This window comes from Spea bombifrons, chromosome 4, assembly GCF_027358695.1.
Source record: "Spea bombifrons isolate aSpeBom1 chromosome 4, aSpeBom1.2.pri, whole genome shotgun sequence".
NCBI lineage: Eukaryota > Metazoa > Chordata > Amphibia > Anura > Pelobatidae > Spea > Spea bombifrons.
Window position 1 is genome coordinate 81471026 of NC_071090.1, and position 13334 is coordinate 81484359.

The 13334-nt window shown below is 38.9% G+C and overlaps 1 protein-coding gene across 1 annotated transcript in view; it reads right to left on the reverse strand.

The window, feature by feature from the left end:
• LOC128490608 (tropomodulin-3-like) overlaps window positions 1–13334 on the reverse strand; it is a 30644-nt gene that overhangs the window by 9430 nt on the left and 7880 nt on the right. Inside the window, exons 2-3 of the mRNA XM_053462568.1 lie at window positions 6542–6739; window positions 4744–4900 (exon numbers count right to left, since the gene is read on the reverse strand). Coding sequence (XP_053318543.1) covers window positions 4744–4900; window positions 6542–6667 — 283 coding nt within the window. The 5' untranslated portion in view covers window positions 6668–6739. The remainder of the gene's footprint in view (window positions 1–4743; window positions 4901–6541; window positions 6740–13334) is intronic.

Consider the following 13334-nt stretch of genomic DNA (forward strand, 5'->3'; position numbering starts at 1 on the left):
TATGAAGACCTCATCTCCAGAAGGATATCAACATTTTCGAGAGAGAGAGAGTTCAGAGGAAGGCTACCAGGATAAAAAGGGAGCTTGATACGTATATCTTGGAGGAAAGAAGAAAGAGCAGATGCGATAGAAACATTAAAATACTTATAACAGGAGAGATGTTTATTTCAAACGAGGAGAAAAGTTAGAACAAGAAGTCATGTTCTACAACTAGAGGCTAAGAGACTTACTTGTAATGTAAGGGAACCTTACTTTAATGAGAATGTGGCAGATAAATAGAACAGGCTCCCATGGGAAGTGGTAGAGGCTAATACAGTGGGGGGGATTTAAACATGCACAGCATAGGCACCTAGCAACCCTGAATCTAATACAAGACCAAGGACCGATTAAGACACGAGTCTTACATCAAAATAAGCAGATCAGATTGGTCGAAAGCTTCTGTCGTCAAATTTGTACCAACATCTATAAAAGTACTCAACCCAACCCGAGCCTCTAGCTGTTACTGGACAACATGCCCTGAGCTTCCTAGCCCACATAACTTTGGCATTGGAAGTCACGGGAAAATGTCTCCTTACTTACTGACTTAATGAACAAAGAACACTTCCGGATCCAGGGGAGAATATCAGCCGATTGCAGACAAAACCATACAAAGACAGTTTACTTACCCGTGTTTTATAAACCTAACATCTCTGCTCTCTCCATCCCAAACAAAGATATGTACACATTTTTAATGTATGTATCTGTAGCCCTAGGCTGGAAATTACATTTCTCCAACTTTAAACCCCCTTAAGTATTTTCAATGTCTGTTTCTACAGGGAAAAACAATACCTTCCTCCAAGTACCATGAGCACGGCATTATATCCACGTTTAATAGGGTTGCCTTGTATTTTATGGCAGCAAAAGAGACATGTTGGGTTTCATTGGCCAGTAACATTATGTATATAAAGTATTTTATGTATGGCTGTCGTTTTGGTTTAGAAGAACCATCAACAAGCAGAATGTTTACATTAATCTTTAGGACACTTGAACTGGCTGTATGTGGCGCCATTACATTTTAACCTGTTTGGCAGTTTTTAAGGTATTAAACGGGTAAGCCAAAACAATAAAACATGTATAAGAAAGCTTACATAGCATCTGTTCTAGCTACAGGCCCAGGCTCATCTCATTTCAGGTGATACAGAAAATCTGACAGTCTAAAAAAACACCTAAACTGCCAGCTTTGGTGTAGATATTGGAAGAAAAAGGTTGCATCAGTGTTTCTCTTTAACAAGTTGCAGCAGAACCTTTAAGGCCGAATAATAACAAGGAAGGCACTTGAATAATAATATTTGCATTTGTAAATGCAACATACATGCTAGGAACAAAACCAGACGGCTCATGACTAAATCACAATGCTAAATCACAAGAATATCAAGTTACATATTGTTTACCTAGGAGGACCAAAGCTTTCTGTTCCCAGAGAGGAGTATTCACAATGCCCCTGTTCATTAGCAGGAATTCTTTTTAATAAACGCTGTATTGTTATTTTATTATATAAAACCTCTGACCTTGTCTTATAATCGAGATAGTTTTTTTTAGTAATTTTTTTTTCTTGGACCTCAGATCCACAGCACTGCCGAATAAGCCTAGGGGGTTGTCACGCACCCTCACACACTGCTACTCACACACTCTCACACAAGCCATCTCTCAATGTCCCCCTACTTCCCAGCAGCGTTCCTGCACCTCTCTCTCAGCAAATCCATCTGCAATATTGTGGCCTCTTGGAGTACTTCTGCAAAAGGGCAGAGCAAAGGAGCGCCACGGGGACAGCCTTTCCCCTTGGACACCCCTGCTCCAGAGTGATCAGTTCACACGGACACGGACCGGGAAATGCCTCATTATAATATTCAATCCTTATGCGTTCATTAAACGATTCTTTGCTTGGATGCACCATGAAACTTGGCCTAAACTTCAGGCCTTGTTTGTCCCGCTTCCCATCTATGGCCCACCTACAAACACTCAGGTGTTAATTCAAGAGACGCCTAGAACGTAAATGCTACTCACACAGTATCATTGGCAGTATCATCCCACAAGCACTAGAGATAGAGCAAGTGCTTTGGTTGAATTAGATAAAAATATTAAAACTACCGGCTGAGCATTATTTATTAAGACCCTTGAAAGCTGTAAGTAGTTCCAGTGGAACAGAGGCATCCATCATAGTGATGTATGTGTTCTCTGTTTTGGTTCCTAAATGGAAAATTAAAAACAGGAGATACATTATGTTCCACACCGGTGTTCAGTGCTTATTGTGAGCCAGACAATCTGGTGCTTTCCATCTGCTGAATAGTTCTGTGACTGATATGATAAAAACAGCACGCATCTCTAAAAATACAGAGCCAGACTGGAGAATTCTATGATTAAGGGCCACTGGGCAGTCAACGACTACAATGGTCTACATCCAAGCATTGCATCAAGTAGCTCTCCATTGTATTTGATGACATATTTACAGATTGCCACAACTAAATATACCATATAAACGTGTGTGTGTGTGTGTGTATATATTATTATACATACACACAGTAAATTAGTTCAAGGAAGTGTGGGAGGCCAAAATGTACATTTGATTCCTGGTTAATTTGGATAGCTGGAAGGGATCCAAACTAAGCCGCATGCAAAATAGCAGGGGATGTAATGAGTTTTAAGGACATCGAGTGAAGCCAATTCCAGGGACATTTTACTTCAAGGGCACCCTTACCTACTGCGTCAGAGCATAGAAATGCAGGAATGTGAGCTCTCCGCGAGTACAACAAAATTAACTCTCCGGTTCAGGAGAACAACATACTGGGACCACCTTTCTGCCCTTATTTATCAGGATGTGGACGCGAATGGCCATGCTGAGGAACATGTCATGATACATGTGTATGTTATTGAATTATTGAGTAAATAAATCTAACAAAACAACTTTTCCAACGATCGCTTTTTATATAACGTCCAGTGATCTCAAAAAAATCTACAAGGGACTCCTCTAAAGCACATTCTTTAGTATTGTCAGCTGGTGCCTCGGGCCGCATCTAGAAATAACCGCTTAATGTAGAACCTCAAGACATTTAGTATACACACACACATTATATATATATATATCTATATCTTGTAAACACAGAAGTATAGGTATCACAGACAGCACACACGAATAGACGGTGCTGTCTTTCTTATACTGCCAGTAAGGTATGTCTTGGATCAAAGTCCCCATTCTTTCTTCATGTAAGAATGAGGCTTCATCATAATAAACACGTTTATCCACATGTAAGGACAAGATATTAACCGGTAATAGTCCCTGCCTGGTATACAATTATCAACGAGAAACACCACAGAAATGATATTTTCTGTTCCAAGATCTTAACAAGTAAGAACAAGATCACACCCAAGATTAAGATTCTCCAAGGAGCGTAGAACCAAACGGCATACACACGATATCGCGGTGTTATTTAGACATGAAGACACAATTGGCTCCCTAATAAACCCAGACGGTTGGTTAACCGTGGGTTAATGGCAGTTCTAATTCCAAATCTTATCCCTGAACCAGGATGACACAATCATCAAATATTTGCCAACAAATTGAATTTTATTTGCTGTTCTCCTCGAGATAATTAGTAATGCAGCAAGTCTTAACATATTTCCCAGTGCTGAAAAGCTAAAAAAACGGTACAAAACGATGGTATTGATGGTAACATTTTACCGAAGCAGTCTAGGCCCAACTGGGCCTAGCACAGAAGGTTTGGGGTTGGCAGCCAAGCACACTATAGGGTGATTAGTTCTCAGTTGGCTAGTTGGGAAGATCAAAGATCTTCCTTGAAACTGGCCCATTTATCTTTGTGAATGAGGACAAAGCTCTGGGATATGAAGGCTGGAATATTATTGAGCATCACCTATTGCCATTCCAGGTGTCCATGTCGTGAAAAAACATGCATGGTTAAAGGGCAAATCGGGTGGAGCCGGGGCGTGAGGGAGCCATATCATGGAAGTTCGCTCAATAAGCCCACAGATAAGCACGTTTACTTTGCCATTTAAGGTAACCGAGAATTACGGTAGCACCTATTATGGTGCATGTACCTACTGCTGAACTATAAAGCGCATAAACACATATTCCCTGTATCTGGAAGTGTCTGCAATATCTATGTTTACGATAAATTAATCATTAAAACCTTAGCTGCCAAAGGATCAAGTGCATACCTGTAGTGACATGTTCATCAGTATCACGCCTGTACGGTACAAGCAGCAGCTTTTCTGGTCTAGAAAAACCTCATCTTGTGCTCTCAATGTTCTTTTCCCTTTCCAAGTATTCTTGAATCCTTTAACATACCATCACCTGCCACCTCTGCTTGGAAGCAGATACATCACACATCTTTATGAGATTTACTTTTGCTCATATGAGGGGTCTTGAGGGGCAGAGATAAATTGCCCTGATGAAAACCAAATGGGGAGGTAATGGTAATACATCATTACAAAACAGAGTGATCTGCGTGTTTGTACATCACTTTGGATAAATGTATAATTAAGAGTGCATGGGGTGGTAGTAGTGGCAGTAGTTTTTCCCCTAATGAGCAAGCCCAAGGGATATTTTTCAGGCCTGGGTATGCAGCCCTTCCTACTGCCGTGTTGAACACGGGATTGCAATCAACCTCTGTACAAAAACATTTTGATCCTTCTCCCATGAAAATATTTATATTTAGTATACATTAATTTATGTTCGGTTGGACTGAATACCTTTCTTCTCCCCTGTAAAAGGTACATAATCATCTATATCTTTCTGAGCCAACGCGTCTTTTTCTAGATACTCCAAGAGGTGCTCCCTATCGAAAGATCCGGAGGCTTTCTTCTGCGTCTGGTCCTTCTGTCGAAATCCCGCTGGAAGCAGTGCATTCTATGAGATGAAGAAAACATTGCAGCATAATGATTAAAAAGCTCTTATATATATATATATATATATATAAATATATATTATATATGTATATATTAATTATATTATATATGTATATTTTAAATGTTGCTAGTAACTATAAAACGGTAACTAGCTCAATGAAATGACCAATATGTCAGCCTTACTAGTCTGCATAGTGTCAAAGGGTAATAAACTACATTCAAAATGTTAAAACATTTATATAGCTTCAAAGCACAGACATGAAGTTTAAGGTTTCACAATTATTAAAGAATACACACAACAGATCCTAAATGCTCCATAAACAGGCGTGTACCAAACACAACATGTCAGCAAATTGAAAGCAAACATACTGCAGATTTGTAGTCTATCAAAACACCGGTTATAAGAGCAAACAGCCCATGGACAGTATATTAATAAGTCAAAAGATAATATTTATATTAAATAAAAATAAAAACATATGACGAGTTCCGTACACAGTACATCAGAGAGGTCCGGTAGCTGTGAACTCGGCTCAATGCATCCTTGTGTCACTTTGCTTTCTAATGCTACAGATCTTTGAAGAGAGAACCCTAGGGATGTATAAAAATATAGTCCAGGAAATACAGAAGTCAAACTAGTAAGAATGAGAGGTATTGTGAGGACAGAAATATAAGCTTAACCCTTTACTGCAAAACACAGAGGTGCAATAAAAAATATCAAAACTCCAAAACTGTATTTTATACACATAAGTTTAGCACATGGACCATTGAGAAAGAATGTTTCTTATTTCTAAGAATTTTATTCCGATGTTTTTTGGGGGTTTTTTTGTTGATAAATGGATGATCTCATCAAAGCCATTTCATGTCAGCAGTGGTCTTTCCTAGTGTCTACCGCCTGTCTTGAGGCAGGCGGCACCACCGGATCCCCTGGCACAGCCGCTGGGGATGCTGCTCCTGATGCATTTCCCCAACTGGGGACCAGTCTGTGCCAGCGGTACATTAGACCATTTCAAAGATTGGGTTAATCATTTAAGCTTACCATTTTAAGATGAAATTAAAGAACCAAGCTTATGCTATATTGGCAGTTATGTATAATGAATGAACCTGTGGCAAAGTGATCTTCTTACTATACCAAAAGCATAAAATTATATAGAATTGTTATATTGTTATTCATTTTCTAGTAACTAGTAAGAAAACCACCAACCTGCGCCCACAACACTCGCCACACCGGAGCTGGAAGTGACTAGTAGTAAATGTAACACGTCAGGAGATGTGTTCTGCAGAATATGCAGTATTTCCAAACGGGGCACCAAACACATTCAAAGGGACCATCAAGCTATCATTTCATAGTATATATGAGGGATGAAGCGGCCCTTTAATTAACTGAAACATCAAACTGCTGCTTTCCCTTACTGCACTCTTAATGGGGAGGAAAGAACATGCAATTCCAGAGAATAGGAAGATAAGATAGTTGATCCCACAATAGACACAAAGGGTAGGTTTTTAAGCCTACAAATGGCTTATTTTAACCGGTAAACATCATTATATGGGTTTATTAGCATGCTAGCGAACTGCATGATATGGGATTTGGGAAATCTCTTACCTGCAGATATATTATAGACTAGGGGTTAACATGTGTACTCACGTCTGGGTCCAGCTCCTCCAAGACATTTTCCAGTTGTTTCAGGTCGGCTTCAGAAAGGTTTCCAAGAAGTTCATCCTCATCAATATCCCTGTACTTGTCCAGGTCTTTCCTAAAGGGCATAGTCATGGCTTCTGCAGATATGTAGGGTGCCCCCAAAACTATGTCCACACTTCAGTTTTCTTGATAGTCCTTCAGCGTCTAAAACAAGAATAAAAATACGTCAACTTAAATCTGTTTTTACACTACGTACAACATTGCCCTAGATTTCTGAAGACATGTGTGGCCCCCTTACTAAACTATTACGACTAGAGGGTAAGAGGTTTTAATACACTTAGATGACTTAGAAATATAAGCTTAACCTTTTATTGCAAACCACAGAGGTGCATTAAAAAAAATCAAAACTCCAAAACTGTACTTTATACACATAAGTTTAGCACATGGACCATTGAGAAAGAATGTTCAAATGGAACTGGCTATGGCAATACAATGAGGGCATTTAAACATGCATGGGACAGGTGTGAGGATATTCTCAATATAAGCCTAGACCAAAGGCCAAATATTGGGCAGACTACACAGGCTCAGTGGTTCTTATCTGCCGGTAAATTCTATGTTTGTTTTGAATCTAATTTATTATGATATATATCTATTTGCAATGCAAACATCTATGTTGTTAAGAATTGGTTGCGTTGATTCCTCTCTTCAGCACACCATGCTTAAAATCAGAGTCGAGGACCTCTGAGGAACACCATGAAGGTATCAGTGATCTATTGGTTCACAGCTACAAGGTGATTTCTCTAGACAGCAGCTGAGTTTGCTACATAACTGTCGATACATGGAGATAACGAAATACAGCCATAAAACGCAGAGATTCAGACATCTGTTTACTGACTCCAAGTTACGTTGTACAGGGATGATCGCTCCTAAAGATGACCTTATAATAAGAGACGTGACGGTTTACACAGCTCACAGAGATCACACTGGGGTGAATGGCAGCCAGTAAGTGATACACGTCTGATTGAGATTAAGAGATACACGAGGTAAACAGATGACAATCTTGGAAATGCATGGATTGTCAAACACCTCACAATGAAAATGTAAGCTTTACCTGTTTAACCAAAGTTTAAGCAGATGGGGGCAGATATACTCTGCATGGTTCAATTGAGAAGCATGATTTTCTAAAAGCATTACATTTTGATTTTAAAATCCTCCTTCCATGGAGTAGTCTATTCTTTGAAAGTAACACCATAGGTGGCGAGCAAGAATTCTCTGAGCTCTTCTAAACTTTCAGAACAAAACATGCTTTCCTTCAATTAGAAACTCTTCTGCTCATCGACTAAACTCAAGAAATAGACTGCAAGCTTGCAGAGAGGGCTCTGTTCTCCATACCATCTTAAGCATGTTAATGTTGTATATTGTTAATACTATTTATATGGCTCAACATGCATTCTCAACTATTGCAACAGGACCAGTGAATCTTCTGGTGTTCCATGGGAAATGGCCTGGCTATATACAGAATGTAAGTAGACTTCCAAAGGAAAAAGTTTTTTTCCGTTGATAATGGATTCTTTAATAATAAAAAAAGCTAGGAGCATGGTGTTTAAGTGAAACGCTATTTTGATGTTGAATAAAACTTGTATTACTGTTCCTTAAGCAAGTCATTTTAGTTACTGTAGATAGAACATCTTATCCCAAGAACACTCCGCAAACTACAAGATAGAAGCAAGATTTAGCGAAAATGGGAAACCCACAGCTAGAGTAGATACAAGAGACATTCTGAGTACATTCACTAAAACATAGGAAAAGTAGCGGTTTCATCTCCTTACATTATGAAGGGACAAACCCAATGAGCTTCTGCTTGGAAGGCACTAGATCAGCCCCTTTTGAGGATTATTTTGCCAGTGATGTCCCTTTATAATAGATAGCAAATTTGGGGAAGTGAAAACACAGCTGCCGACTACCTCTTTAGTGAATAAACCCCTCCGTGAAATTTATAACTTAAAAAATTTAACTCAAATGTCAAACCTTGATGTCTCATGAATGAGGTTACAGGTGGAGTTTTGGGGGTTTTGTTTTTTTTCCCAAAACAATACTTTAATTAGAACATGAACTTGGATGATGGTTGCCTACACCAAGCCTATTACCTGGATCACCTTGATTATTATGGCTTCTAACATCTTGTCAATGTTTATTAAATAGGGTCAAAAGATGCCAACTGAGATAGGAATGTTTCCGGAAACATGATTTATTTTTAATCCCCTTTGTTATGACTTTCAGGCTTATCAGAGAACATAAAAAAATGTCAGGGAAGTGACGTCTGAGAAATATCTGGCAGAGCACACACAGAAAGATGTAAATGGCAAACTTCCGAAACGGGGGGGGGGTCGATGTCCGTGCTTCCTGTCTGTATTGGCATTGGAAACATTAAATAGTCATTGGTAAATAACACAGCAAGCAAACCCTTTCCTGCCGTTAATAACAAAGTGAACTCAAGCCAAGGGAAGGTTTTGCAATCAACAGTGATAACGGTTACTACAAAGACCTGCTTCAGGAGTAGCAAAGGCTTTTGATTCACTAATTCGCAACAAGGGAGTTTAATATACCGAGAGTCAACTTGTTAGTAGGTGGATTTAGAGAAATCCCACATCATTCCAGACCCGCTGTTTTCCAATTACATTTTACTAGAGAGCATTCTACATCTACCGTGTCTGAAGCTGACCTATGACTGGGGTTTTTAGGAAAATTGTCTGTCGTCGTGGTCTGTCTACCGTGAGGTCTTGTTAGACCTGGACAAGAAAACTTAAAATATTCCAGTGGAAATCTCACATTTCCCCCCCCACCACCACATTTCAGAGGAACCCTGTGGGAACAAGAACGTCTGAAATGGCTGTCACTGCTAGTTCTACCTGCTGACCCACAATGCCAGCAACGGTTCTGGTTATGCGACATAAATGACCCAACAAGCATGATGCAAATAGTCACATCAACGTGATTGAGATGCAGAGACTTCCCTGACATTTTTTGATACAAGCAAATATTTTTGCCCGGCTCTAGTTGTAAGCCATAATGCTTCGGGATGGCTCTGAGGCTGACCAGCTACATCACAAGTATGAGGTAGCCATTGCTCACTCAGTGGCGTGGCCCTTGTTCATCACACAAAGCAGTTGTATAGCTGTAAAGGCAGTTAGTCAGGGATAGGAACATTTCTACATCACTGTCATGAGACTATCTTGTTTTTTTGCAACCTAAACAGGAGAATAGAAAATAGAAGGCATCAGAGACAGCATCCTCCCTTATGATGCTACTTACTCTGTATATCAACCACAGCCATCAATTACTTTAGTCTCGACAGCCTAGAAAGGTTTTATACAGCCTCGTCTCATCTAACCCTTTGTTTTTATGTAACTCTTTGCGTGACTCTTTCCAATCCCAAGACAGCACCCACCAAAGGTACTAATAATCTCATCACTGCTAAAACAAAAAAGGTGTGTTTTTGTTAATTATCTGCTTGGACCTCTCTGCAGCGTTTGGTACTGTTGACCACCTCCTTCTTCTACATACCTTTATGGCATCAAAGACAGCTCTCTCCTAGCTTTGATCATACTTTAGTCTCCTCTACAGTTCTGGGCCCTTTATACCTCTGTACATCTCCCCAGGATCACTTGTATGCTAATCTTTCTTTCCTTTCCAGCCCTTTCACCCGCTCTTCTAAATCGCCTTCTGAACTCTCTCTGAAGTTGCACACTGGATGGGATCCCACTCCCTGAACCTCAACATCTCTAACATTAAGCTTCTAATTATCCCCTATCTCCATTGTGGTCATATATTGCACCTTCCACCAAACAATCCGAGTCTGCTGTCTCGTTATAACACTTGACTATCCTTTGCGGGTCACACGCAGCTGCTTACTAAATCTTGTCAACTTTACATGCAAGATCTATTAAATTCATACTTTCCTAGAGTACTTAGAATACCAATTCAATCCTTTTTGATATCCGGTCTGGATTATTGCACCTGCTTACTATTTGACTTTCACCACTCCTATATATTCTGAACACCCATGCCGGGTTAATTCTAATCGATCTTCCTCTTCTGCTCTAATATTCCAATCCATTGCTTTAGAGAAGCATATACTCCTAGTACCCACAACCTGCATCCTGAAAAAAGATACCATCTGGTCTTCACACATTTAAGACTGCCACACCACCAACTTCTCCGCAAAACCCTTGACGCAATCAAATCATCCTTACCAAAGCAGTTTCTCTTGTTCTGTTTCACTCCCACCTAACATCCTAATAGAGTGCAAGGACAGGGCCCTCTTTCATACCAACATGTCTCCCCAACATTGTTGTTAGAATGCTAAGGAACATAACATGCTCAGTCACTGAACAAATGAGTCTGGACTTGGGCAAAGGAGCAGCTGGTAAACATTAGCTGTGAAAGGACAGCTTCCCTGTCTGTACATGCCGAGGTGGCCACACATTGGCTTCATTATTAACAACAAGGAGTATGCTGTTATTACAGGTTACAAATCCATTATATGAACTTACATACTGTTACATTTGGTGGAACAGAGGCATTTAGAACTAGGAGAAGAAATACATTTTTTAAACTGCAACTGTTTCTATTGCAGAATATTAATAATTTAAGAACCAACAACCCTGAAATGAGATTTTATACCACAAGACAGTTTAATTTTTTTTAATTTTTTTTTTTTTAACGTTCTTATTCAACAGCTATCACGTAACTAAATTGTTAACAGGAAGCACATGCAACATCTGATACTCATCTGATTATTTGGATGCCATACATTTCTTTTTTTATATATATATTTGTTACATATGGGATGTATCTTCTTACTAGATGGATGGGGGGATGTGAACTATGTGCCCCAAATAAAAAAAAATAATAAAAAAAAATTGTTCCAACCAGGAATCCTCCGTTGAGCACCCATTCATTCTTATAAGCTTTTTAGACATGAATGGTAAGTTGTGCACGTTATATACAAAAATCTTTTCTTGCACAGTAAAGTCTGTCACAACCCCAGTGTACAGCGCTATAGAATATGACAGCGCTAGATAAAAATAAATAAAATAATAAAGCAGATTTATTGATGCCTGTAATGTGCATGGCAGCCAACTAATAAAAATAGATAAATAATAGTCTACTTGATGGTAATTTTGTGCGTGTTCACACATGTTCCTGTCTGACATTTAGTGCTGTAGCACATTGTACCGATGCTTTGTACATATCGGTGATGTTTGGCAGTGTAATCTAAACGCGTTCCCAATGCTCTTCTGCTGGAGAAAAGTCATGATCGCTTCCCTAGAATGAATTCAGACCCATTTCCATTAAACAGCTGGACTCCTTTCAGCTAAAACAGAGTGATGGAGGAATGTAGATTAATATCCGTTTGTTGGCCCCCATGTTTTTCCAATATACGTTGCTGTAAGGATTTACTAGGCTGGAAAGCAGCAGTAAGCATTTTTACGCGATAATTATCCCACACACAGACACCAAGCGTGTTAACATCTTAGTCTGTCTTGAATGTATTGCTCGTGTGTTTGCATAATCTAAAAGTTTCAATACTATATTCCGTATTGTAATTAATAAAATAAATAATAAAATAAAAATTCAGATAATTTTTAAGCAAGGTTCACCAACAAGTGAGATAATTGAGCAAAATTGACAAAATAATTTGTGGGCAAGGTTCGGGCCATTAAAAAGTGCAGATAATCCACTGGGTAACTGTATTCTGTTATTGAACGTTATGATATGATAAGGGCAGTAATATGAAACGGACTGCATCATAGATGCGATGGTAGCTACACTGGATATTCTTATGACTGATTTATTTTTTATTTTTTTAGAAAATCGAAAATAATATTCAAAAATATAAGTTCAGGTCCAACACGGAAGTTGAAACATTTGTAAAATGTAAATTGAAAGAAAGTTTTTGTAGTCTGCATCCAGTTACAAGCATTAGTGGACCATGAGAAAAGTGCATTATTATTGTTATTTTATTTATATAGCACCAACAATTTATGCAGCACTTCTTACCATACATATATTCAAGGGGTCAGACAAGACAAACCGATACATTATTATTTATTGTTTTATATAGCACCATCATATTCCGTCTTGTTGTACAATGGGTATACAGGACATAATTTGACTTACAGAAATTTCAGGTGAGGGCCCTGCTTACATGAGCTTACAATCTAGAGGGAGTTCCGGTGTATCACACAAGGAGGTAAAAGTGACATTGTTAGGGAGAGGGACTAGGAAAGGTGAACTAAAGGAATATGGGAGTACGGGCAAAAACGTCTTGTAAGCGTACTTAAAGAAGTGGGCGTAGGAGGGATTTTTTGAAGGACCAAAGGCAGGGGGAAAGAACGCTAATGAAGGGTTTTGAAAGTAAGAGTCAGGACTTAATTTTTTTTTTTTTTTCATAAGAAAGCCATTATGTATCACTTGGAGAGAAACATACCTCAAGTACGATACCCTCTTTTCACCTTTGATGCACCCACTTTTATTCACAAAAACTCCAGTTACCCTTATCTTTCAGACCAAGTGTGTATGATTAAATGCCTGTTTTTAAAAACCCAGAACATGTACTCCAGTTGGGTGACAAATGTTTCCTCTGGCTTATCGACATTAGCTGTGGCAGCATTTGATAAAATAATGGAAACACAAACCAAAAAAAAAAAAAAAAGAAAAACTCCTTAGTTTAAAGTTACAGCTAAACAATGTGATATGTGATAGCAAAGAAAAAGCGGAATCCTTCAAAGGGCCT